Source organism: Herpailurus yagouaroundi, unplaced genomic scaffold (genome assembly GCF_014898765.1).
Source record: "Herpailurus yagouaroundi ecotype Mexico unplaced genomic scaffold, PumYag 184, whole genome shotgun sequence".
In the NCBI taxonomy this organism is placed as follows: domain Eukaryota; kingdom Metazoa; phylum Chordata; class Mammalia; order Carnivora; family Felidae; genus Herpailurus; species Herpailurus yagouaroundi.
In genome coordinates this window covers 22,167,838-22,195,121 of record NW_024412415.1, presented here as the reverse complement: position 1 = coordinate 22,195,121, position 27,284 = coordinate 22,167,838, and the positions used below count along the sequence as shown (strand labels likewise).

The window sequence follows — 27,284 nt, the reverse complement described above, 5'->3', positions numbered from 1 at the left end:
CTCTTATTAACTTTATGTTCAAGTTACTTACTTCAGTTTCATTTGTGAAATAAATTTAAAAATAATCTTTATACTATTGTTTAGAAGATTGCAGGAGTGTAAAATATTTTACAAATAAAAATTTGTATTATGTTTTATTAAATACTCCTAATTTAAAAGAGTACTAGGAAGAAATGAAAACAGAAAACTTCCTTTCCTTAAAAGTGAGTTCCTCTGTCTTATTTCAGAATGGCTACTGTGTTTTATTCTTAACACCAATTGTAACTGCATGGCTCTTTAATAGTATGATGTAAATAATTTTTTTTTCAACGTTTATTTATTTTTTTGGGACAGAGAGAGACAGAGCATGAACGGGGGAGGGGCAGAGAGAGAGGGAGACACAGAATCGGAAACAGGCTCCAGGCTCTGAGCCATCAGCCCAGAGCCCGACGCGGGGCTCGAACCCACGGACCACGAGATCGTGACCTGGCTGAAGTCGGATGCTTAACCGACTGCGCCACCCAGGCGCCCCAATAGTATGATGTAAATAAATAACCCTCCCATATATTCCTTGACCCAAACATTGATTTCTTGCCTTCTGTGTGCAAGACACTGTATCAAGTGCTGGATATGGAAACATGAATAAGGCATAGTTCATGCCATCAGAGTAATTACAGAATAAGCCAATCAGAATTGTAGACACTGAATCCACATCTTCACAGGGCCACATAGTAAACTGATTTCATAACCAGTTAAACCAGTAATACCATGTATATATTACATTATGTGATTTTTGTGAAATACTATACCAACAGAGAATCTGGACTTGTTCCCAAAGAGAAATATCACTATTATACCACTCTAAACAATACCAGTAACTCATTAATTATCCTTCATAAATGTAAGCCACAAGTAAGCTCTTTTAGAAACAGAATGGCACCCTTTTGAAGTAAGCTTTATGTTTAGGAATACTATCTTTCTTTAATGTTTACTTCTGGGGCGCCTGGGTGGCTCAATCAGTTAAACGTCCAACTTCAGCTCAGGTCATGATCTGACAATCTGTGGGTTCGAGCCCCACATCCGGCTCTGTGCATACAGCTCAGAGCCTGGAGCCTGCTTCAGATTCTGTGTCTCCCTCTCTCTCTGCCCCTCTCCTGCTCATGCTCTGCCTCTCTCTGTTTCAAAAATAAATGAAAACATTTAAAAAATTTTTTTTAAAATAAGTAAAAATGTTTACTTCCATTGAATACTGTGACCATTGAAGAGTATGTAAGAAATCATTCCATTATTTTCTTGTGAAATTCTGAAATTATTTGGAGAAATTATTTGTTCTGAACACATTATCTAAGTTAGAGAATCTTAAGTATTCAAAATGGTCAGTGTCTTCACTTCATATATGTGATTTAGTGGGAAAAAGGCAAACTGATCTCATTTATGAGGTATATGGAATTTATTTTGGGCTTATTTCCTTCTCTAAACTAAAAAAGTATTTTTTAAGTTTATTTATTTTGAGAGAGAGAGAGAAAGAATGAGTGGGGAAGAGACAAAGAGAGAGGGAGAGCGAGAATCCAATTGGGCTCCACAGTCAGTGAAGAAAGAGCCCGATGTGGGGCTGCATCCTACAAATTGTGAGATCATGACCTGAGCCGAAATCAAGAGTCAGACGCTTCACCAACTGAGCCACCCAGGGTCCCCTAATTTTTTTTTTTTAATTTGAGTATAGTTGACACACAGTAATCCACTAGTTTCAGGTTACAGCATATGGTAATTCAACTTCTCTATAAATGCTACGCTCACCACAAGTGTAGCTACCATCTGTCACCATACAACACTATTGTAATATCATTGACTATATTCTCTATGCTGTACCTTTTATTCCCATGACTTATTCCATAACTGGAAGCCAGGATCTCCACTCCCCTTCCCACATTTTTCCCATTCCCTACCACATTCACCTCCAGCAACTATCAGTTTGTTTTCTCTATAGGTCTCTTTATGCTTTTTGCTTGTTTATTCATTTGTTTTGTTTTTTAGATTCCACATATGAGTGAAATCATACAGTATTTGTCTTTTTGTATCTGACTTATTTCACTTAGTGTAATGCCCTTTAGGTCTATCCATGTTGTTATAAATGGTAAAATTTCATCCTTCTTTGTGGCTGTATAATATTGCAGTGTGTGTACACATATATACATACATATACACACACATGTATGTACATATATGTACAAGTTATATATATATATGTACATATATAACTTCTTCATTATACACATATATTGATAGATATTTGGTTTGCTTCCATATAAATTTATGCCACAATGAACAAAGGGGTGCATATATATCTTTTAGAACTTATGTTTTCCTTTTCTTTGGGTAAATACCCAGTAGTGGAATTATTGGGTCATGTGATAATTCTATTTTTAATGTTTTGAGGAACCTACATACTGTTTTCCACAGTGGCCATGCTATTAACATTCTCACCAACAGTACACAAGGGTCCCTTTTTTTTTGTACATCCTCACCTTGTTCTTTCTTGTCTTTTTGATTTTAGCCATTATGATAGGATTTAAAGTGATCTCTCACTGTGTTGTTTTAATTTTAGTTAAAATACTTCAATATTGGTTTCAGGAGTAGAATTTAGTGATTCATCATTTACATACAACACCCAGTGCGCATCACAAATGCCCTCCTTAATACCCATCATCCATCTATCCCATCTCCCACCTATCTCTCTCCATCAACTCTCAGTTTGTTTTCTATCATTAAGAGTCTCTTGTGGTGTGTTTCCCTCTCTCCTCCCCCCCCCCAATATATTCACCTATTTTGTTTCTTAAATTCTACATGAGTTAAATCATATGGTATTTGTCTTTCTCTAATTGACTTATTTCACTCAGCATAATACACTCTAGCTCTATCTATCTTGCAAATGGCAAGATTTCATTGTGGTTTTGATTTGCATTGCCCTGATGATGAATGATGTTGAGCATCTTTTTATGTGACTATTGGGCATCTGTATGTCTGCTTTGGAAAAATATCTATTCAGGTCACCTGCCCATTTTTTAATTGAAATGTCTGTGTTGAGTTGTGTAACTTCCTTATATATTTTGGATATTAGCCTTTTGTCAGATATATCATTTGTAAATATTTTTTCTCAATCAGTACATGTCTTTATTGTTTTGTTGATGGCTTCCTTCACTGTGGAAAAGCTTTTTTTTTTAAGTTTATTTATTTTGAGAGAGAGAGTGCACGCATGAGCTTAGAAGGGGCAGAGGGAGAGGGAGAAAGAGAATCTCAAGCAGGCTCTGTACTGTCAGTGCAGATCCTGATGCGGGGCTTGATCTCATCAACTGTGAGATCATGACCTGAGCTGAAGTCAGGAGTTGGCCACTTAAGTGAATGAGCCACCAGGTGCCCCAAAAGCATTTTTTTTTTATTTCAAGTTTTTATTTAAATTTTAATTAGTTAACACATATGGTAAAATTGGTTACAGGTGTAGAATTTTAGTGATTTCGTCACTTACACATAACACCCAGTGCTCATCCCAACAAGTGCCCTCCTTAATACCCATCACCCAATTAGCCCATCTCCGCCCACCTCCATCCATCAACCCTCAGTTTGTTCTCTATAGTTAAGTCTCTAATGGTTTGCTTCCCACTCTCTGTTGTTTTTTTCTCCCTTCCCCTATGTTCATCTCTTTTGTTTCTTAAGTTCCATATGAGTGAAATCATATGGTATTTGTCTTTCTCTGACTTATTTCACTTAGCATAATACACTCTAGCTCCATCCACATCATTGCAAATGGCAAGATTTTGAGGGCTAAGTAATATTCCATATATATATATATATATGTATTTACATAAATATGTATATCAAAATACGGTACACACACACACACACACACACACACACACCTTCTTTATTCATTAGTCGATGGACTTTTGGGCTCTTTTATAATTTGGTTATTGCTGATAATGCTGCTATAAACATCAGGGTGCATGTGCCCCTTCAAATCTGTATTTTGGTATCCTTTGGGTAAATACCTAGTAGTGCAATTGCTGGACAGTAGGACAGTTCTATTTTTAACTTTTTGAGGAAACTCCATGCTGTTTTCCAGAAGGCTGTACCAGTTTGCATTCCCACTAATTGTAAGAAGGTTCTCCTTTCCACATCCTCGCCAACATCTGTTGTTTCTCGTGTTGTTAATTTCAGCCATGCTGACATGTGTGAGGTGGTATCTCATTGTGGTTTTGACTTCTATTTCCCTGATAGTGAGTGATGTTGAGCATCTTTTCATGTGTCTGTTAGCCATCTGGAAGTCTTCTTTGGAAAAATGTCTATGTCTTCCCATTTCTTAAGTGCATTCTTTATTTTTTGGTTGTGAGTTTGATTCTTTATGGATTTTGGATACTAACCCTTTATCAGATATGTCATTTGCAAATATCTTCTGCTATTCCATAGGTTGTCTTTTAGTTTTGTTGATTGTTTCTGTTGCTGTGCAGAAGCTTTTTATCTTTATGAAGTCCCAGTAGTTTATTTTTGTTTTTGTTTCGCTTGCCTCCAGAGATGTGTCTAGTAAGGGGTTGCTATGGCCGAGGTCATAGAGTTTGCTGCCTATGTTTTCCTCTAGGATTTTGATTGTTTCCTGTCTCATATTTAGGTCTTTCATCATTTTTAATTTATTTTTGTGTATGGTGTGCAAAAGCTTTTTATTTTAATATAGTCCCAGTTGTTTATTTTTGCTTTTGTTTCCCTTGCCAAGGGAGACGTATCCAGAAAAACATTGTAACAGCCAATGTCAGAGATACTACTCTCTGTGTTCTCATACGAGTTTTGTATGGTTTTGGGTCTCACAGTTAGGTCTTTAATCCATTTTGAGTTTATTTTTGTGTATGGTGTAAGAAAATGGTCCAGTTTCATTCTTTTGCATGTAGCTGTCCAGTTTTCCCAGCACCATTTATTGAAGAGGCTGTCTTTTCCCCATTATATCGTTTTGCCAGTGTTCACTGTCATAAGTTAATTGACCATATAAGCAAGGGTTTATTTCTAGTCTGCCTTTTCTGATCCATTGATTTATGTGTGTTGTGCCAGTACCATACCATTTTGATTACTACAGCCTTGTAGTATATCTTGCAATTGGGAATTCTGATACCTCCAGTTTTGTTCTTCTTTCTCAAGATTGCTTTGATTTTTCAGGGTCTTTTGTGGTTACCTTCTCTAAACTGTTGAAATGTAACTGGGTTTGGAGATAATGGGGGCTAATGCCCTTGGATTTCTCTCCCCTACCATGGACATTAATATGTCAAACCAAATCTTGAGCAATTCTAAAATGGTTTCTCCTTTTCAAAGTGGGTACAATATATTTGCCCCTACTATGTAATTACAAGTCAGTAGGTAGGAGCTATGTGTCAAAATATGGTGGTTTCTGGCAGTTTGGACCTCTATTTTTGACACCCGGTAAGCAGAGAAGGATGGGAGAGTCAGTGAAATGAAAATATAAATGAAACTTTAGTGTAGTCCTTCATTTAGGACAAACTGTACCCGCTTCTGCCAGTGATTCTAAGGTTACTAGTTTTTTCGGTCTTCTGGTCCTGATGGTGCTTGTTTATTATAAATTAAATATTCCAGACTTAATTCAATATTGCCAACAAAATGACAAAATAGAGCCCTAGTCTGGCATCAAAATCTTCTGCCTTCACTAATGGTCTTATTATTATTAATTTTTTTGCTTCACAATTTCACAAATATTTTGTTTCTTTTGATTCCTGTCTCTTGTTAGTTCTTTCTTCTATCCATACAGAGTGGTTTTTTACTCTTATCTTGCCTAACTTTAAATCATACCTAAGTGTTTAGAAGTGGATAGATAATTTCATATGATAGCAAATAAGACTGGTCCTAACAGGAGTATACCAGCAATCAAAATAAATATCTAATGTATTGTGTTTAAGAGTTGGGGGAAGCATGGCAGGGAAGTCTCAAAATATGAAGGATATTTAAGTGGTAAAAGGCTTTACGAGCCTGTGTGGTACATCAAATAAATTCTGGACAGTAAGGTTGACTCCCAACTCTACCCATGTCATTAATAATAACTAACATTTATTGAGCACATGTAATGTGCCAGACACTCTTCTTTTTTGTATTTATTGACTCATTTAATTCTCACAAATTAATGAGATATGTGCCAATTTTATGGATAATTTTATGGGTAAGACAGTTGAGGTACAGATACATAATTTTCTCAAGGTCACATAGCTTTCAAGTAGAGAGACTCCATTTAAATTATGGCAGTCTGTCTTCAGAGACCAAAGTAATAAGCACTGTACGCTATTGCTTCTCTGGTTGTACTTGTGGTTACACATGTAATTCCTGCTTTGTTTCTGATTGGCTGCGGAGCTACATGGGACTGAGCTTCAGTGTGTTTTCACAGGAGGGTAGGCAGCAGCTGACACACTTGTAGCATTGATGTACTGTAGGCAATAGGACATTTCAGCAAACAATGGCCATAAATTGGTCTATTAGTAAGATTAATTTGGCAATGATACTCAGCATATTTAAGAGTGGAAAACATCCAGAGGCAGAGAGATCAGTTAAGCTTTTTCACTTTTCTTGGAATGATTATAAGGGAGCCTGATTCACAGGAAAGGAATTGGCTGTGAAGCAATGCAGTGGAAATTTGAAGTAGAGCCACCACTTTTAATCCTGGTTTTATTGCTTAATAGACTTATTTAGCATTTTTGGGCTTCAGATTTTTCTCATCTATAAGACAGGGACAGTTGTACAATCTCTTAGGGCTCAAGTCTAATTCTAATACACTGTGATATTTCTGAATTGAATTGTTGATTGATTGAAATAAACTAATAATGGGGGTGGGGTAAAGCTCTGGATGATGATTCTGAGGTTATCTGTTTGGAAGTGATGGTTGGAATTTTTCTTCAAGGATGAAATAAATAACCCTGAGCAGTTCTGAGTGGTAAATATTTCCATCTGAATGTTTTGCAGGCATCACAAGTTCATTTTCTCCCCACAGTATATGTTGTTTCTCCGCCTGAATTTCCTTTCTTGGTTAATAGTATTACCATTCTCTTGCCACTTGAGGCAGACATATAGGTGGTCCTATTTACTCTACTCATTTATCTTTATCAAGTTGGTACTTATATTCTGTTGGTTTTTATTTTGTTTGTTGTCTCCCTAAACATTCCTCTTCTTTATTGACACTACTGCTTTACTTGAAACAGGCATTAACTGTCTCTTCTCTGGACTTCCTGGGTGGAACCTATCCTCTCCTAATACTACCCTTTCTCTTTTTTTCTTAAAATGTTTATTTATTTTAATAGTAAAGGAGAAAGTAGAGGAGGGGGTATTTATTTTGAGAGGGGGGCAGGGAGAATCCCAAGCAGGCTCTCCACTCAGCATGGAGACCCACCCATATGGGGCTTGAGCTCACGACCACGAGATCATGACCTGAGCCAAAATTAATAGTCAGACACTCTTCTGAGCCATCCAGGCATCCCTACCCTTTGCATTTCTGATGCACAAATTTAATCATACTTTCCTGTTCGCCTGAAAATAAAGTTCTTAACATAAGCACTTTACCTAGGCAATCAACATCTTTCCTGAAGTTGTCCTTGCTATTTCTTCAATTGTGTTTTTGACCCCTCTCCTTTGTTCCCTACATTTCAGGCTTATGAGACCGCTCAGGTTCTTGTATCATTGTCTTGTTTCATACTTCTTTTCTTTTGCATTGCCTTGAATCCCTTTCTCCTACTTTGCTAACCCTTGCTCTTGCTGCAAAACCAGGTTTACTGTAGTATATTCATTGCTTCCTTGCATGTTCCCCTTCATAGTGGCTCAGTCCTTTGTACAGTCATTCCGTCATATAGATGTCTCTTTTTCAACAGTACATAAGCATTTGCTTCTATATGTTTCCTTTACGGTGATGGTGAATTCCTTGATAGGAGGGACTGTGTCTTTGGACTGGAACTCTTAGCACAGTACCTGATGCATGTGCAACCTAGTAAATGTTTAGCTCAGTTACCCTTTCTGCATATCTATTAACATCTCCCACAACATATGATCAGAAATGGTAGACTAGATGTTTTACTACAATTTATTAGTCTGGTGATTACTATCTTAAATTCAATCATGAGTGTCTAAGTGGAAGATCTTAAGAACTGATTGATTTTACTATTGGCTTTTACAACTTTTTAGCTTTTTTCATATGCTTACAAATATTTTGAAATTGAAGATTACATTTTAAAACTCAGCATTGAAATTTGGGGCTTTTAAATGTGATTAGAAGGAAAGAATGTAGCCTGGCTGAAATGAATCTGAACATTTTTCCCTTTATAGCTCTTCCCTTTAACCCGTGGTTATGTATATAGGATGAATGAAACCTGCAAAGAACACACTAATGTAATTGACCTGAAATATTTATTTTACATGTAGCCTTGGATTAGTTATACGACCTGCAGAAAAATGCAAGAAGTGACATTTAGTTTACTTTAAACTTTAGAGAGAAAGGATTGTCCTTTATCAGAAAGATCTGTTTCAGCAAGTTCACATACAGAGAAAAAGTAACTTATTTGCAATCTTGATTTCTAATCATTGTTGAAATTGATCACCAGTCTTTCTGTTCTCTTTACACTGAAATCTTAGTGTTTGTTTTAAATGCTGTACTACATTTTTCTATAAAAAGTTATTGCAACATTCCCAGGTGAAAAGTGTAATTAACTTAAATAGCAGGTCTTTAGCTCAGAACTTTGAGCTTAGCAAATTTCACTGTCTTCTGCCAAGCAATTGAATATCTCAAATGATGACTATTTCAGCAGGTATCTTTAATGAATAAGTATTACAGGTAAGAACATTTTTTTCTTTTCCAATAAATATTAATGAGTTGCATTAAAATTTGTTAATCTTTTTTTAATTTGTTAATCTTAAAGTATGCTTTTGTAATTATAAAAATGTAGTGTACATTTTAGTGATGAATTTGTAACTCTGAAATTTTTTACAGTGTGCTTTTCTAATTTTTTAAATATTTTCTTAAGTATTTCACTGGTTATTATAATTCTGTTCCATAAACAGAATATCAGTATAGTTAAAATAAGATTGGGATCATAGACCTCTTACTGCTAATTATTTCAATAACTTACTTTGTTCTCATTTACTAGTTTCTTAGCCAGTAAAATGAAGCGTAATAAAAACCTCTGTCACTAACCTACCTTCCAGAGATAGTAGGAGGACCCAGTTTCCCCAAATGAAATGACAGCAATAATAGTAACACATGCTTATTGGCTTTCATTTTAATTGTTGCATAAAATCCGTTCATTAGAACAGCCATATGTGAAAATGATAAGCATAGTAAAGTTTCTTTTGTAAGAATGTAAGGTTGATCTTTGATAATACTTCAGTAATAAGCTGAGAAGGAAAATTCTTTTATAAAATATTTTTAAACTACTTTGTGAGTAGTTTGTTGCACGGCTTTTCAAACTGAGTTTAAAATATTAACTGCTTAGAAATAAAAATCAGTTGTAATATACAAATTTATTTTAAAGATTTTTAAAATTTATTTATTTTTGAGAGAGTATATGCACATGAGTGTGCTAAAGGGGGAGGGGCAGAGGGAAAAAGAGAGAATCCCAAGCAACGTGAACTCACTCTAATGAATGGTGTGATTATGACCTGAGCCAAAATTGAGAGTCAGACACTTAACCAACTGAGCCACCCAGGCATTCCTATTCAAATTTACTTTAAAATTTCATTAGTCCAATGTTTACTTTTTGTTTCTTCAGACTAAGGTCTCATATTTTCTTACTATTTTGTAGATATTATTCTTAAGACTAGCATTTTCCTGTATAAATCATTAAAGCAATGAAGTTAGACTAAACACTTGAAATTTCATCTGTATTAATATTGTTTTTCACAGTTAAACACTTTCGAGAATTACAAAATCTTTGACTCCCAAAATGATTGACATTTATGCATTTTGTCAATATTTCTGCAAGTTTTATTTGCTTAAATTTGTTTAGTAAATTAGTTATAAATTATTGTAATACACTACTAACAGAGTAAAAGAACAAAAAAACATGCTCAATTTCCAATGGTTTGCAATCTCATGTAATAATTAAAATATATATAAGTAATTTTACACAAATTATTGTTAATATCTAGTAAATTATTAGCCTTTATCAACCCACTTTTTTCAGTTTGACTACAGAGAATGGAGAAAGAAAAGGATGTATGTACACCAGCTGTATTTCACTAACCATGAGAGTAGCTTTTAGGATATTTGACATTTCTATCCTATTATATGTCTTCATTTGTGTACATGAAATTTAAGTCAGTATAACTGTTGCTTATGTTAAATGTATTAACCTTTTAGGTATAACTGTAAGCCTTCATAAAATAATGAATTCACCTTACTATGTATTAATGGCATTTTAGATCAGGTAGGCACTCAACTTATATGGTTTATAATTGAGCTTAATATATAATATCAGCAAATAATATTGAGGTATCAGCAGTTTGTAAAAGATTTTTTGGGAAAGCTAGCTTTTATATTAAATTATTTCAAAAGATTTTATAGATGGTATATGCCTTTCTGAATGTTGTAATAAGTTACAATTAGTTTTTTATTTCTAGAAGCCAAGTTTAAAAATTTATAGTTACTATTTGAGCTATGCTTATGAAGGCTCTTAAGAGACTATATCCTTCAGAATTCTAAATTATTTCTGTGAGTTTGCCACTTTAATTATAATAGATATCAAAATAGCATTACATTGAATTTCATAATAGATAAAATTTCTCTTTCTCTTTTCTCCCTTTTTAAGCCCTATAATAGTAAATACTCATGCATATTTATATATGAGGCATAAAACGTGCTTTCATTTTTTAAATGAAAAGTAATTCCTTTTTTGAAATTGTTTTACTAATGTATTATGTCCTTTATTTATAATCGTATTTAACATAGAGAAAATTTCATAAGTGCTCTTAACTTTAGAAAAGAAGGAAATACATGTCTGTATTAATTTATTTAGCACATTTATTGAATCTGTTTATTTTGTGCATTTTATTTTTCCCTTAAAACATTTATAGAAGTCATTTACAAATCTACTTTAGTTTAGATTTACATTTTAATTATTTTAAACATGCAAAAAAGAACTGTCTCATATTTTTCCATTGTAAATATAAAATATTCAATACTTATTTTGTTTTCAAGATTAAAAAATGAAGCTCCCACTAAGGAACAAGAACCTGTGTCTGAGGTAAATTTTGTTTTATTTGTACTTTAAAGGTTTATACATTTGAAAGTATTATTGGTTTAATTTTTCAGACATTTCAATTCATTGTGTCTACATCAATAATTATTGGTATATGGCATATTATCAGGGAAAAAAAATTTGAGATTTGTTTTTTGTTTGTCTTTAGATAATAAAAATATGTAACTCCAATAAGGTGTTTTTGTTTTTACAAAGGCATCACATATTTCACTTGCCTGTTGTTTAGTTCAACTAGTGAGTTAATGGAGATAAATTTATGATATAAAAATCCTGAAATCAGTAAAACCTCAAAGATTTGACACTTTGGAATACTAATCTTTCCAGATGATTATATTTTCTTGGATTTTTTAAAAGACTTAACTAGTTTTTAAAATAGAAATATTTTATGTTTTAGCTACTTATTAAATGTGTTTTACCTATCTTAAACTGGTACTCTTAATATAACACTCAGGATTATCATATAAATGTTATTTACTAGGCAGTCTACTGGATGTGTATAGAAATAGTTTTGCTCAAGTACTTGTTCTTTTGATGTCATTATTTTTAATATTACAAAATATTACATGTCTCCTTCTGAGTGTAATGAAGTGAGGCAGGTTCAGCATTTATGTTTGGAACAGCATTTCTTGTCTTGTAGAGTTAGTGAGACCTAGACAGAATTAGCCGCCTTCTTCCAAGCAGCTTTCTTTTACACCACAGAAAGTTTCCTTCTGTTTGAAACGTTTTTAACTACAAATAAGTTTCATAGAAATGGGATTTTTTTGATTATATGATTATTCTTGAGTGAGTTTTGGTAGTTGTAGTTTTTAATGTTGAATTTATCTGTGTAGAGTTGTTTGTACTATTTCCTTATTCTTTTAATGTCTGTAAGGTCTGCAGTGATAATCCTCTTGTTCATTCCTGATGTTAATAGTTTGTGAGTTCTTTTTTTTTCTATTATTGCCATATATTTTACTTTTATATAGGTTATAAAGACAAAGTACAGTGTTACTGTTTTTGTTTTAGATAGTTATTTTTTTTAGAGCAGTTAAAAATTCTAAAAAAAAGTTTCACATTCACCGCTGTTTTTACCATGCCCAATGCTCGTTGTTTCTTTGTTAGCTCCCCATTTCTGTCTAGTATCACATTCTTTTTGCATAAACAACTTCCTTTGATATATTTTATGTTGCAGATCTACTGGTAATTAATTCTTCTGTGCTTTTTTCATTTAAAAATATCTGTATTTTTCATTTTTGAAAGATATTTTTTGGTGAGTGTAGAATCATTTTATTATCTCTTGGTTTACATATTTTCTGACAGAATGTCTTACTGAATTTTGATCTTTTATATATATATATGTATATATATATGCATATATGTGTGTATATATATGTATATATATTCATATATATGTATATATATATGCATATATATGTATATATATATGCATATATATATGCATATATATGTGTGTGTGTATATGTGTATATATGCATATATATGTGTGTGTGTGTGTGTGTGTGTGTATATATATATATATAAATTTTTTGGTTGTCCTTAAGATTTTATCTTTATTTCATCTATAGTTCTCATCAGTTTGAGCATGATGTATCTTATTCTGGATCGTACATATGTTTATTTATGTTTATCTAGTTGTTTATTTATTTGGGACATTTACCCTGATTGGTGTTCTCTGAGCTGTCCTGAATCTTCTACTTTTGGGGTTTCAATTTCCTCTGAGTTGTCCTGTATCTTCTACTTCAGTTTCCTAAATACTATACCATTTGATGTTTGTCCCTGTTCTTAGATGCCTCGTTTTAGTCTCCACCCTACCCCACACACACTTTTTTGTGTTTTAGTGTGGGTAGTTTCTACCTATTGACCTTTATTCAGTTTCACTGATTCACTTTTTCAGTGTATCAGGTCTGCTGATGAGCTCATCAAAGGTATTTTTCATCCCTGTCATTTGTTGTTGTAGTTGTTGTTTTCCTAGCATTTGCATTGATTTTTGCAGTTTCTGACCCTCTGCTAAAATTCCCATTCTGGTCATGCATGTTGTCCTCCTTTTTTACCAAAGGATTTAACATACTAATAATAGTAATTTAAAATTTTCTGTCTGATAGTTCCAGTAGCTGGGTCATTTATAAGTCTGGTTCTACTGATTGCTTTGTCTCCTTACAGTCCATTTTTTCCCATTGCTTTTTTTTTGGTGTTATATCATGTTTGGTTAAAAGCAAGAAACTATATCTAGGACTAAGATAAATAGTGTATATATATCTGAAAATAGGTGTACCTTTTCTTATGTTAAGTCATTACTATGGAATTTTGTTTCACTTAATAGTGAGTTGAACTGGGTTGTAGCTTTCTTGTTGCCATGGTTACCCTTAACATACTACAGGTTCAATTCCTCTGGTATTTCTTTGTGCTTAGGGTGGGAGTTATATCACTGGAGGTTTTTTCCCTCAATATCCTTGTTTCACACTCAGCTTTAGTCCTTGTGACACTGAGTCTTAGAGGGTGTGTCTTTCTCTCTCCACACTGTTGCCTTTTTTTCAGCAGTAGTGCTGTTGTTTGTTATTTGGTGTTTGCTAGCCTGGAGGTGGGTGGTGGAGCGTGGGGTGATGTTCTGTATTCTGGTTTTGCCTCACTCTTAAGATGGCTGTGTTCTGGGTCTTGAGATTAGGAATTTTTTCTTCCATCCCCTAGCCACAGTTGGTCTCTGTGCCGTGGGGACAACAGAGTTTGCCCATCTTCTTTCCAGTATGTAGAGGCATGAAGAAAATTTATGAATCCATATGAATATGAATCCATATTTTCATCATGTCATCTACTGATTCTTTTCTGATACATTCATACTTGACTAGAATAAATCTTTGAACTCTTACTTTCCTTTGATTGTCCTGTTTCATCTGTGTCAAATGAAACCAGACTTTTATACATAAACCAAATTTCTTAAATTTATTTTTTGTTAAAAGAAAAAACCTTATACTAAAAATTCAGCAAGCCATCATCAGAGTTAAAGGCAGTCATATTGAATGGAAGGCTACATAGAACAATCTTGGTCCAGGTATGTCTTTCAAGTATAATGTGATGTGGATAGTTCTTTGAATAGATGCAAGTATTTATTTTAGGTACACCTGTGATAGGATGGATAGGTTGAATTAATCTTCAAGATTTTGATTAGATGGTGTTATCATGCCCAGATAATATTTTCCTGTTATCACTCTTTTTCATTCTGTAGTTTTACATTTTCTCTTTGAAAGTTAGTTCCTTTCCTATACTAGATTATAGTTGGAATTATGATTTAGTGGCTTCTAACATAGCCTCTGTTACACAACTATTTGTATTCTGTATGCTCAACAGTCTACTGCTATTGGTCTATAACTGTATGTATACCATGAATCTTCCCCTCCAATTTGAAGGTTAGTGGAGTTTCATTATAATGTAGGTAGGGAGTAAGAAGAATCAGGTAGAGATGCCTTTTTTTTCTAAGTTTTTATTTAAATTCCCATTAGTTAACATATAGTATAATATTAGTTTCAGGTGTACAATATACTGATTCAGCACTTCATACCACAACCAGTGATCATCACAGCAAGTGCACTCACTCCCTGTTGCCCATCACCTATTTTACCCATCCCCTCCACCTCCCTTCTGGTAACCATCAATTTGTTCTCTGTCGTTAAGAGTCTGTTTCTTGGTTTGCATATCTCTTCGTTTTCACTTTGCTCATTTCTTTTGTTTCCTAAATTCCATATATGAGTGAAATCATATTGTGTTGTCTTTCTCTGACTGACTTATTTCGCTTAGCATAATATTCTCTAGCTCTGTCCATGCCATTGCAAATGACAAGAATTTCATTCTTTTTTTATGGCTGAGTAATACTACATCTTCTTTAAACATTCATCAGCCAATGGACATTTGGGCTGTTTCCATAATTTGGTTATTGTAGATAATGTAGATAATAACCCCAATCTCAAGATTGGGGTACATGTATCCCTTTGAATTAGTATTTTGTATTCTTTGGTAAATACCTAGCAGTGCAATTGCTGGATGGTAGGGTAGTTCTGTTTTTAACTTTTTGAGAAACCTCCACACTGTTTTCCACAGTGGTTGCACCAGTTTGCATTTTCATCAATAGTGCAAGCCACATCTTCTCTAACACCTCATTTCTTGTGTTGTTGATTTTAGCCATTCTGACAGATATGCAGTGATACCTCATTGTAGTTTTGTTTTGTATTTCCCTGATGATCAGTGAGGTTGAGCATCTTTTCATGTGTCTGTTGGCCATCTGTATGTCTTCTTTGGAAAAATATTTATTCATGTCTTCTGCTCATTTTTGAATTGGGTGATTTGTTTTTTGGGTGTTAAGTTTTATAAGTTCTTTATAGATTTTGGATCCTAACCCTTTATTGGCTATGTCATTTGAAAATATCTTCTCCCATTCTGTAGGTTGTCTTTTAGTTTTGTTGATTGTTTCCTTAGCTGTACAGAAGATTTTTATTTTGATGAAGTCCCAGTAGTTTATTTTTGCTTTTGTTTCCCTTGCCTCAGGAGATCGATCTAGAAAGAAGTTGCTAAGGCTGATGTCAAAGAGGTTACTGCCTGTGTTCATGAGAATTTTTATTTTTTCCTGTATCACATAAAGTCTTTCATCCATTTTGAATTTATTTTTGTTTATGGTGTTTCTTTTTTTTGTTTTTTTTTTATTTTTTTTTCAACGTTTATTTATTTTTGGGACAGAGAGAGACAGAGCATGAACGGGGGAGGGGCAGAGAGAGAGGGAGACACAGAATCGGAGACAGGCTCCAGGCTCTGAGCTGTCAGCCCAGAGCCTGACGCAGGGCTCGAACTCACGGACCGCGAGATCGTTACCTGGCTGAAGTCGGGCGCTTAACCGACTGCGCCACCCAGGCACCCCTGTTTATAGTGTTTCTTAAGAAAGTGGTCCAGGTTCATTTTTTTCCATGTTGCTGTCCAGTTTTTCCAGCACCATTTGTTGAAGGGACTTTTTCCCATTGATTATTCTTTCCTGCTTTGTTGAAGATTAATTAACCATATAGTTGTGGGTTCATTTCTGGGTTCTCTGTTCTATTCCATTGATCTATGTGTTTGTTTTTGTGCCAGTACCATATTGTCTTGGTCACTACAGCTTTATAATATAACTGGAAATCTGGAATTGTGATGCTTACAGCTTTGCTTTTCTTTTTAGGATTGCTTTGGCTATTCAGCATCTTTTGTGGTTCCATTCAAATTTTAGGATTGTTTGTTCTAGCTCTGTGAAAAATGCTGTTGGTATTTTATTAGAGATTGCACTAAATGTGTAGATTGCTTTGGGTAGTATTGACATTTTAACAGTATTTGTTCTTCCAATCCATGAGCATGGAATGTCTCTCTTTGTGTTTTTGTCATCTTCAGTTTCTTTAATCAGCATTTTATAGTTTTCAGAGGACAGGTTTTTCACCTCTTTGGTTAGTTTTATTTCTTTTGGTATGTTATTATTTTGGGTGCAATTGTAAATGGGATTGATTCCTTAATTTCTCCTTGTGCTGTTTCATTGTTATGTATAGAAACACATCAGATTTCTGTGTGCGGTGCCTGGGTGGCTCAGTGGGTTAAGCATCTGACTCTTGATTTCAGCTCAGGTCATGATCTCATGGTTTGTGGGATTGAGCTCCCACTGTCAGCATGGAGCCTGCTTGGGATTCTCTCTCTCCCTCTCTCTCTCTCTGCTCCTCCTCCACTCGCATGCTCTCTCAAAATAAATAAATAAATAAATAAATTAATTAATTAATTAATTAATTAATAAACACTAAAAAAAGGAAATGCAACAGATTTTTGCACATTAATCCTGAAATTTTACTGAATTCATGTATCAGTTCTAGCAATTTTTTATTGTGGTCTTATGGATTTTCTATATAGAGTATAGAGTATATATTTTCTATATAGATACTCTATATAGAGTATCATGTCATCTGCAAATAAAGAAAGGTTGAATTTTTTTTGCTAATTTGGATGCCTTTTATTTCCTTTTGTCATCTGCTGAGTGTAGGATTTCCAGTACTGTTAAATAGTAATGGTGAGAGTGAACATCCCTGTCTTATTCCTGACTATAGAGGAAAAGCTCAGTTTTTCCCTGTTCAGTATGATATTAGTTGTGTGTTTTTCATATATGGAATTTATTTTGTTGATATGAAGTTTATTATGATTATGTTTATTATTATTATTATTATTATTATGTATCACATTGATTGATTTGTAAATATTGAGCCACCTTGCAATCCAGGAATAAATCCTCCTTGATCGTGGTGAATGTGTTTTTAAATGTATTGTTAGATTCAGTTTTTTAGTATTTTATTGAGAATTTTTGCATTCGTGTTTATAGGGGTATTGGCCTTTAGCTCTCTTTTTTAGTGGAGTCTTTGTCTGGATTTGTTATCTGGGTAATTCTGGCCTCATACAATAGATTTGGAAGCTTTCCTTCCTTTCCCATTTTTTGGAATAGTTTGAGCACAGTAGGTATCAGCTCTTCTTTAAATGTTTGGTAGAATTCTCCTGTGAAGCCATTGAGTCCTGAACTTTTGTTTGTTGGGAATTTTTTGATTACTGATTCAACTTCTTTCCTGGTTATTGTTCTGTTCAAGTTTTCTATTTCTTCCTGTTTCAGTTTTAGTAGTTTATATGTTTCTAGGACTTTATCCATTTCTTCCAGGTTGTCTAGTTTGTTGGCGTATAGTTTTTCATAATATTCTCTTATAATTGTTTGTATTTCTGTGGTGTTGGTTATTATTTCTCCTCTCTCATTTGTGATTTTATTTATTTGGATCCTTTCTCTTTTCTTTTTGATAAGTCTGGCTAGAGGTTTATCAATTTTATTGATTTTTTTCAAAGAACTGGCTCCTGGTTTCATTGATGTATTGTTTTTTTAGTTTATCATTTCTGCTCTAATCTTTATTATTTACTTCTTTCTGTTGGCTTTAGGCTTTATTTATTCTTCTTTTTCTAACTCCTTTAGGTGTAATATTAGTTTGTTTATTTGAGGTATTTTTGCTTCTTAAGGTAGGTCTCTATTGCTATATACTTCCCTCTTTTAGGGAAGTATAGCTTTTGTTGCATCCCAAAGGTTTTAGACCATTGTTTTCATTTTCATTTTTTCCCATGTATTATTTTTATTTCTTCTTTGATTTCCTTGTTGACTCATTCATTGTTTAGTAACAGGATGTTTAACTTCCATGTATTTGTGGTCTTTCCAAATTTTTTCGTGTGGTTGATTTCAAGTTTCATAGCATTGTGGTCAGAAAATATGCATGACATGATCTCAGTCTTTTTGTGCTTGTTGAGGCCTGATTTGTTATCTAGTCTGTGATCTGTTTTGGAGAATTGCCCATGTGCACTTGAAAAGAGTGTGTTTTCTGCTTTAGGATGCAATGTTGTGAATATATCTCTTAAGTCCATATGGTCCAGTGTGTCATTCAAAGTCATTGTTTCCTTGTTGATTTTCTGCTTACATGATCTGTCCATTGTTGTTAGTGGGATGTTTATGTCTACTACTATTATTGTATTATTATTAATTAGTTCCTTTATGTTTGTTATTAATTGTTTTATATATTTGGATGCTTCCATGTTGGGTGCATTAATATTTACAATTGTTAGATCTCCTTTTTGGATTGTCTACTTTATTATGATGTAGTGTCTTCTTCATCATTTGTTAAAGTCTTTGTTTTGAAGTCTCGTTCATCCAATATAAGTATTGCTACTCCAGCTTCCTTTTGACATCCATTTGTGTGATAAGTGTTTCTCCATCCTCTCACTTTAAATTTGCAGGTGTCTTTAGGTCTAAAATGAGTCTTGCAGGCAGCAAATGGATGGGTCTTGTTTTGTTTATCCATTCTGACACACTATGTCTTTTGATTGGAGGATTTAGTCCATTTACATTCAGAGTAATTATGATAACTGTGTATTTAGTCCTGGTTTATTACTTGTTTTGTTATTGTTTCTGGAGATTTTCTCTGTTCCTTTCTTGCCTTTGTCATTTTTGGTCTTTCCTTTCCACTCAAAGAGTCCCCTTTAATATTTCTTGCAGGGCTGTGGGGCCATGTTAGTGGTCACGAACTGCTTTAGTTTTTGTTTACCTAGGAAACTCTATCTCTCCTTCCATTCTGAATGATAGCCTTGCTGGATAGAGTATTCTTGGCTGCACATTTTTCCCATTTATCACTTTGAATATATCATGCCACTCCCTTCTGGCTTGCCAAATTTCTGTTGAGAAATCTCCAGCTAACCTATGGGTGTTCTCTTGTAAGTCAAGGACTTCTTTTGTCTTGCTGCTCTTAAGATTTTTTTTCTTTATCACTGTATTTTGCAAATGTAGTTACAATATGTGTTGGTGTTGCCTGCTTTTGTTGATTTTGATGGGATTTCTCTGTGCCTCCTTGATCTGGATGTCTATTTCTTTCCCAGATTAAGGAAGTTTTCAGCTATCATTTCCTGAAATAAATTTTGTGCCCCCTTCACTCTCTTTCCTTCTTCTGGAACTCCTATAATATGAATATTATTATGTTTATGGAGTCACTGAGTTCCCTAAGTCTATTCTCATGGTCCATAATTCTTTCTCTTTTTGTTCAGCTTCATTATTTTTCCATTATTTTGTCTTCCATATCACTAATTTGTTCCTCTGCTTATTCCAGCCTGCTGTTCCTTGCATCAAGCCTGTTTCTAATCTCATTAATTGCATTCTTCATCTCTGATTGGTTTTTTAACTTTTTTATCTCTGTGGTATGAGTCATCCTGATGTCTTCTATTCTTTTCTCAATTCCAGTGAGTGATCATTATGATTGTTGCTTTAAATTCTCCATCAGGCATGTTACTTATATCTCTTTCACTTAACTCTGGCTGTGACCTTATCTTGTTCTTTCATTTGGGATAAATTCCTCTGTCTTGACATTTTATCTGATTCTCCTGGTATGTAATTTTCTATTGTTTGTAATCATTAACTTTTTATATTTTTCATATGAATGTTTATGTACACCTATTTGGTTGTTATGTATTTTAATTTATATAAATTAATTAAATGTTGGGGTGCCTGGGTGGCTCAGTTGGTTAAGCATCCGACTTCAGCTCAGGTCATGATCTTACGGTTTGTGAGTTCGAGCCCCACGTTGGGCTCTGTGCTGACAGCTCAGAGCCTGCAGCCTGCTTCGGATTCTGTGTCCCCCTCTCTCTCTGCCCTTCCCCCACTCCCAGTCTGTCTCTCTCTCTCAAAAATAAATAAACATTTAAAAAATTAATTAAATAAATGTTTGTTATGTTTAGCTGAATGTACTAATTAAAATAAATATATTTAAAATGTATACCAAAAATTTCTTAAAACAAATATGGCACCTAAAAAGTCAAGTGGTGCATAGGGAAAAACACATACACAACTTGATCAGAATTATAGGGCATTGTAACAAGTTAGGGTGGAAAAACACAATATTCCAGTGGCTGAAAATTATAGTCTTTAATGTTGGTTGATACTATTAGAATAGAATTACTATGAAATTCAGAGTTAAATAAAGACTTTTCTTTGAAATGTGAGGAAAAGATAAAGAAAATGAAATGTTGGAAGTCTCAGAAGCTAGATTTCTTAAGCATCAGCAAGAAAATAAGAAGATGCCTTTTGAAATAAATTTATTAATTCTTCATTGTCGCCACATATTTCTAATAAAATCAAAATGCTTTTAATAGAGCATGGGCCTATTCAACATGCAGATTTTGGAGTATCTGTTTTACATCATGAGCAACAATTTTCAAAAGTTGGATCTTTTTTTCTCTTTTCTTTCTAATGTTTATTTATTTATTTTGAAAGAGTGAGTGAGAGCATGAGTGAGGGAGGTGCAGGGAGGGAGAGAGAGAATCCCAAGCAGGCTCTGTGCTGTCAGCACAGGGCCCACTGCAGGGCTCAATCTCACAAACCATGAGATCATGACCTGAGCTGAAATCAAGAGTCATGCTTAACCGACTGAGCCACCCAGGTGTCTCACAACAGAATTAAATTTTTGTAACCAAAAAAATGCTTTCAAATTTTTCTAAAATTTGAAAAAGAATTTGTGATCACAAAAATTCCATGTTTCATCTTGATGCTTTTAAAATGTTAGTATTTTTTTTCAGTTTATTTATTAAAGAGAGACAGAGAGAGAGAGAGAGAGAGAGCGCACATATGAGCAGGGGAGAGGGAGAGAGAATCCCAAACAGGCTCTACCCCGTCATTGCATAGCCTGACCTGGCACTCGATCTCATGTCCTGTGAGATCATGACCTGAGCCAAAACCAAGAGTCAGATGCTTAACCAACTGAACCACCCAGGTGCCCCTTAAAAATGGAAGTATTTTTAAACATATATTCACTGATAGTTTAATAGATGATGCTTTACAGAATGTGTTAAAATATGTGTCAGTGATTTTAAATGTATGTTTTGTGCAAAAATTATTTATTTCTTAGATGGGCATAGGAAACTCTTGGAAGTCCAAATGCTGGAATGTTTATAAATCACTTGAACTTACAGGAACTCCTCATCATATAACTAATCATTAAAAGGCTTCTATGCTTTATTTGTCTAGTAAAATTAAAAAAAACGTATAATGCTGTTAGCAAATCATGTTAAATCTGAAATACCATGAAGAATAAAAAAAAGCAAAATGTTTCCTTGCTCTTTGGAAACCAGATATACTCCATTATGAATGAATGTGCCTGATTATTTACATTAAGAATAATGTCATTTAAAGAGGAGAGTTTTATTTGACTTGATTGAAACAAAAGGAAAAACTGGACAATTATATCTTAAAAAAAACTTTTCATTTTAAAGAAAAACTCAACATGGTCTAGCTTATGAAATTATCAATAAGTTAAAAGAGATCATATTTATATAAAAATTGTCCTGGCCAGGTATATGATAATGGAGCAGGTATGTCAGATGTATACAAGGGTATACAATCCAATATTTCTCCCCCAAAATAATTATGCCAAATTTGTGCCTTGCTCAGCTCATAATCATAATTTGATATAATAGTAAAGCATCTATGAATTCAAATATGATTATCTTTTTCAATATTGTAGAAAGGATATATTTTGGGAGTTGGTTAATTCAACAAGCAGATGGAATATTCTTGACTATTCTAAATACAAATTAAAATCACATACAGATATGTGATAGGCATTAAGATTAAATGCAATTGAGATATTTTGTATACAAATTAAAGATTTTTATCAAGTATGAAAAGATAAAATATCAAATGTCAAAATTATGTTGAACTCAAAAGTATCTTGATACAAATATATTACAGATTTTTACACAACTTATCAGTATGATATTTTGAACAAAGTGGCAAGATATAATAGAACTCTACAATCAGAAAAATCACCATAAATAAAACTGCATGCTTAATAAAAGGCTTGTGCCTTTGCTAACAACAAATGAAAGAAAGTAATTTGACAAGTGTGTTCGTTGAATATAAAACGTAAGCAAGAAATGTGAATATTCACATGAATTTCAAAATTAGACAAAAAGAAAAGAAATTAGAAATGCATGAATCAATGATTGAGGGTATTTATAATTATAGAGAAAGTGCTTATCAAATAGACATTAAGATTATAAATGTGCTAACTTCATATTTGAAATATATATATGAAAAATTAAGGTATCTTTAGAATTTAGAATTTTTAAAACCAGAAAAAAATTATTTTCTATAAATCACATTGATTTACACAAAGCAGCCACTGACTCTGTTCTCAAATATCCTGACAATTTAAGTTCTATCAAAATTTCATGTAGAATAGTTTGTTACAATATCAATAAATTATAAAATTGGGAATTGTATTTGCGTCCTCTAAAATTGATTAGCAATGCTAACCATCATCAGAGCTTTCAGCAAGTAATAATATTTTTGCGAGTGAAGGGTGTTCCTTCAATTGTAATGGCTAACGACTGATCAATAGAACTTCTTTCAAAGTTGGAGTCACTCCTCTCAAACCCTGCCACTGCTTTATCAATGAAGTTTATGTAATATTCTAAATCTTTTGTTGTCATTTCAACAGTCTTTACAGCATCTTCACCAGGAATAGATTCCATCTCAAGAAACTACTTTTTTGTTCATCCATAAGAACCAACTCCTCAACCATTAGTTTTATCATGAGATTATACCAATTCAGTCACATCTTCAGGCTCTACTTCTAACTCTAGTTCTCTTGCTGTTTCCACTACATCTGCAGTTACTTCTTCCACTGAAGTCTTAAACCCCTCAGTCAGCTGTCAGGGTTGGAATCAACTTCTTCCAAACTCCAGTTCATGTTGATGTTTTGAACTCTTCCTATGAATCATGAATGTTCTTAATGGCATCTAGACTGATGAATTCTTTCCAAAAAGTTTTCAGTTGACTTTGCATAGATCCATCAGAGGAATCACTATCTATGGCAGCAATAACCTTATGAAATGTATTTCTTAAATAATAAGACTTGAAATTCGAAATTACTCTTTGGTCCATGACTGTAGGATCAATGCTGTGTTAGCAAGCATGAAAAACATCATTAATCTTATTGTACATCTCCATTAGAGCTCTTGGGTGACTGGGTGTCTTGTCAATGAGCAGTAATATTTTGAAAGGAATCTTTTTTCCTGAACAGTAGGTTGCAACAGTGGGCTCAAAACATAGATTCATATCTGTAGTAAACAGATATACTGTCATCCAGGCTTGGATTATGCCACAACTGCCATAAATCTTTAATTTGTAAAATAAAATGCATATCTGTGAAATGCATGTAATAAAATGAATATGTCTGTATTTTGGAATTCCTGAGTCTGTTGAATGCCTGCAACTTCCAGGGGAAGACTTGGTTGGTAAATTGTAATTACTATTGGTTAATTTAAGCATTCAACACAGTAGCAGTTACCCACCCCCCCACCCTCAACCACATAGCAAGCAGCTGTGCACATGTACCTAGAACAGCTTGCGCAAAGCTTATGAGACCAGAGTGGCCAAAAAAGATACCGCCCTCCAAATATTGAGGAGCTGTGCTGTTATCACTGATTGATACTTCTTATCACAGCATTGCACAGAAATGGGCACATTGTTGTTAAAACCTCTCCTCATTGTTGCAAGCCCCTCCCCTTATAACTGATGTGACTTCCAGGGGATTTAAAGGTACAGTGCCCTTTTTCCCCCTTAGTTTTTTGCTTTTTCCCCATTCAGGAGCCTGACATTAAAGATTAGGACATTCAAAAACAATCACATATATGGGTAAAATTAGAAAGTGATTGTACATGCCCAGAGAAAGACTCAGCATAGATCTAAGAAGACCTTAAGTTTACATCTCATGTTGATCCTGGAACAGAGACAGCCTACAACAATCAAAAGAAACAAAAACAATAGCAAAAACATCAGAGACTGGGAAGGGGGAGAATCTGATTTCCAAAGTTACTACATTATTAGTTTCAAATGTCCATTGTACAATAAAAAAAAAATTACAAGGCATACATAGAAACAGGCAAGTATGGCCCATTCAGAGGGCCCATTCAGAGGAAAAAAGTCAATAGAAACTGGTCCTGAAAAAGACGTAATGGCAGATATCCTAGACAAAGACTTTGAAACAACTATTTTAAAGATGCCCAAAGAACAGAAGGAATGTGGGGAAAGTCAAGGAAACAGTATGTTAACAAAATGTTAGAGTGAAAACCTGAAAAGGTAAAGATACATTCTGGGGCTGAAAAGTTCATTAACTGAAAGTGAAAAGTTCACTAGAGGGATTCAAAAGCAGATCTGAGCAGACAGAAGAAAGAATCAGAAAACTTGGAAGACAGGACATGGAAAGTATTGAGTTTGAGGAACAGAAAGGAAACATATTGAGGAAAAGTGAACAGAGCCTGAGGCAGCTGTTGCCCACCATTATGCAGACAAATATACATATCATGGGAGTTCCAGAGAACATTTGACAGAAACAAAGAGAGAATATTTGAAGGAATAATGATAAAAAAAACTTCCCAAATTTGATGAAACACATGAATGTAAACATCAGGAAGCACAGTGAATTCCAAGTAAGATGAACTCAAAGAGACCCACACTGAGGACACATTATAATCAAACTCTCAAAGGACAAAGAATCTCGAAAGCAAGAGAAAAGCAAATCATCACATCTAGGGGACCCACAAAGATTATCAAAAGATTTCTCATCAGAAACTTTGGAGGCCAAAAGGCTGTGGACCAATGTATTCATAGTGCTAAAAGAAAAAAACTCAGTCAATAATTTTATATCCATTAAAACTATCCTTCAAAAGTGAGATATTCTGACATAAAACCTAAGAGAGTTTGTGGCAACTACATCTGTCCTGCAAGAAATGCTCAAGGGAGTCATTGTAAGGTGAGATTAAAGGACACTACGTGGTAACTCAAGGATGTGCAGAGAAATAAATATCTAAATAAAGGTAAGTACATGGGGAATTATAAAAACTAATAGTATTGTAACAATACTTTGTAATTGTTTTTTGTTTTCTATGTGAATTAAGAGATAAATTCATTAAAAGAAAAAAAATATTAGTGTATATGCTAGTATTACTGTAACTTTGGTTTCTAACTCCAAATTTGTTTTCTATGTGATTTAAACACATTTAAAATAATTATTAGTTTATGTCTGGGTACACAGTTTATAAAGATGTGATTTTGTTACAACAGCCAAAAAGCATGGGACAAGGGGGGCAGAGAGGGATATGGAGCTGTAAAGGAACACAGAGTTTTTGTATGTTATTGAAGTTAAGCTGGTATAAAATCAAATTAGAGGGTGACAATCTTAGAATGTTAAATGTAATTCCCATGGTAAGCACACATACACACACACAAATAACTATACACAAAGGAAACAAGAAAGGAATTTATTTATTTATTTTAATTTTTTTCCAATTTTTTTTTAAAATTTTTTTTTTATGTTTATTTTTGACAGAGAGAGACAGAGAGTGAGCAGGGGAGGGGCAGAGAGAGCGGGAGACACAGAATCTGAAACCGGCTCCAGGCTCTGAGCTGTCAGCACAGAGCCCGATGTGGGGCTCGAACTCACAGACCGCGAGATCATGACCTGAGCCAAAGTCGGACGCTCAACCGACTGAGCCACCCAGGCGTCCCTCAGTTTTTAGTTTTGAGAGACAGAGCAGAGCATGAGTATGGAAGGGGCAGAGAGAGAGGGAGACACAGAATTCAAAGCAGGCTCTAGGCTCTGAGCTGTCAGCACAGAGCCCGATGTGAGGCTCGAACCCATGAACTGTGAGATCATGACCTGGGCCGAAGTTGGACGCCCAACCGACTGAGCCACCCAGGTGCCCCGAGAAAGGAATTTAAACATTTCAGCACAAACAGCTAAACACAAAGTCAGTAGTGGAGGAAATGAGTGCCAAAGCAGTTACAAGGCATACAGAAAGCAAGTAACACAATGACAGTTATACCTCCCTCCTTATCAGTAATTAATTTAAATGTAAATGGACTAAACTGTAATCATAAGACAAATGTTGGCAGAATGGATAATAACACATGACCCAAGAGCATGCAGTCTACAGGAGACTCAAATTAGATCTAAAGACAAGTTAAATGAAAGGATAAAAAGGGTATTACATGCAAATAATAACGAAAAGAGAGCATGGGTATCTTTACTAATACCAGACAAAATAGACTAAATGAAAAAAGTTTACAAGAAATAAAGAAGGACATTATGTATTAATAAAAGGTTCAATACAACAAGAAGATACAACAATTATAAATATTTATGTACCTAATGACAATTCACCAAAATATATGTAGCAAAACTAACAGAATTGAAGGGAAGAATTGACTATTCTACAATAATAGAGTCTTCAATACCCCACTTAAAATAATGGATAGAACAATAAGACGTAAGTAAGGAACTAGAGAACTTAAAAAGCTAACTAGATTTAGCAGACATTTAGAGCTAGATTTAGTTCTGCCCAGAAATAGCCATTAGTCAAGAAAAAGAAAAGGCAACCAAATTGGAGAAAAGGAAGTAAAATTATCCTGTTTAT

General features: G+C 34.1%; 1 protein-coding gene across 11 annotated transcripts in view; it reads left to right on the top strand.

The window, feature by feature from the left end:
• Window positions 1-27,284, top strand: part of ZNF280D (zinc finger protein 280D) — a 335,873-nt gene that overhangs the window by 291,794 nt on the left and 16,795 nt on the right. For 10 of the 11 annotated variants that reach the window (XR_005795835.1, XM_040492781.1, XM_040492780.1 and 7 more), the window contains one exon: window positions 11,195-11,240. Coding sequence is in view for 10 of the 11 variants with exons in the window: in XM_040492781.1 (XP_040348715.1) it covers window positions 11,195-11,240 (46 nt within the window). In the remaining variant the exon portion in view is untranslated. Of the gene's footprint in view, window positions 1-11,194; window positions 11,241-23,305; window positions 25,496-27,284 lie in introns of those variants that run through there. The other variant, XM_040492786.1, reaches the window with a different exon arrangement.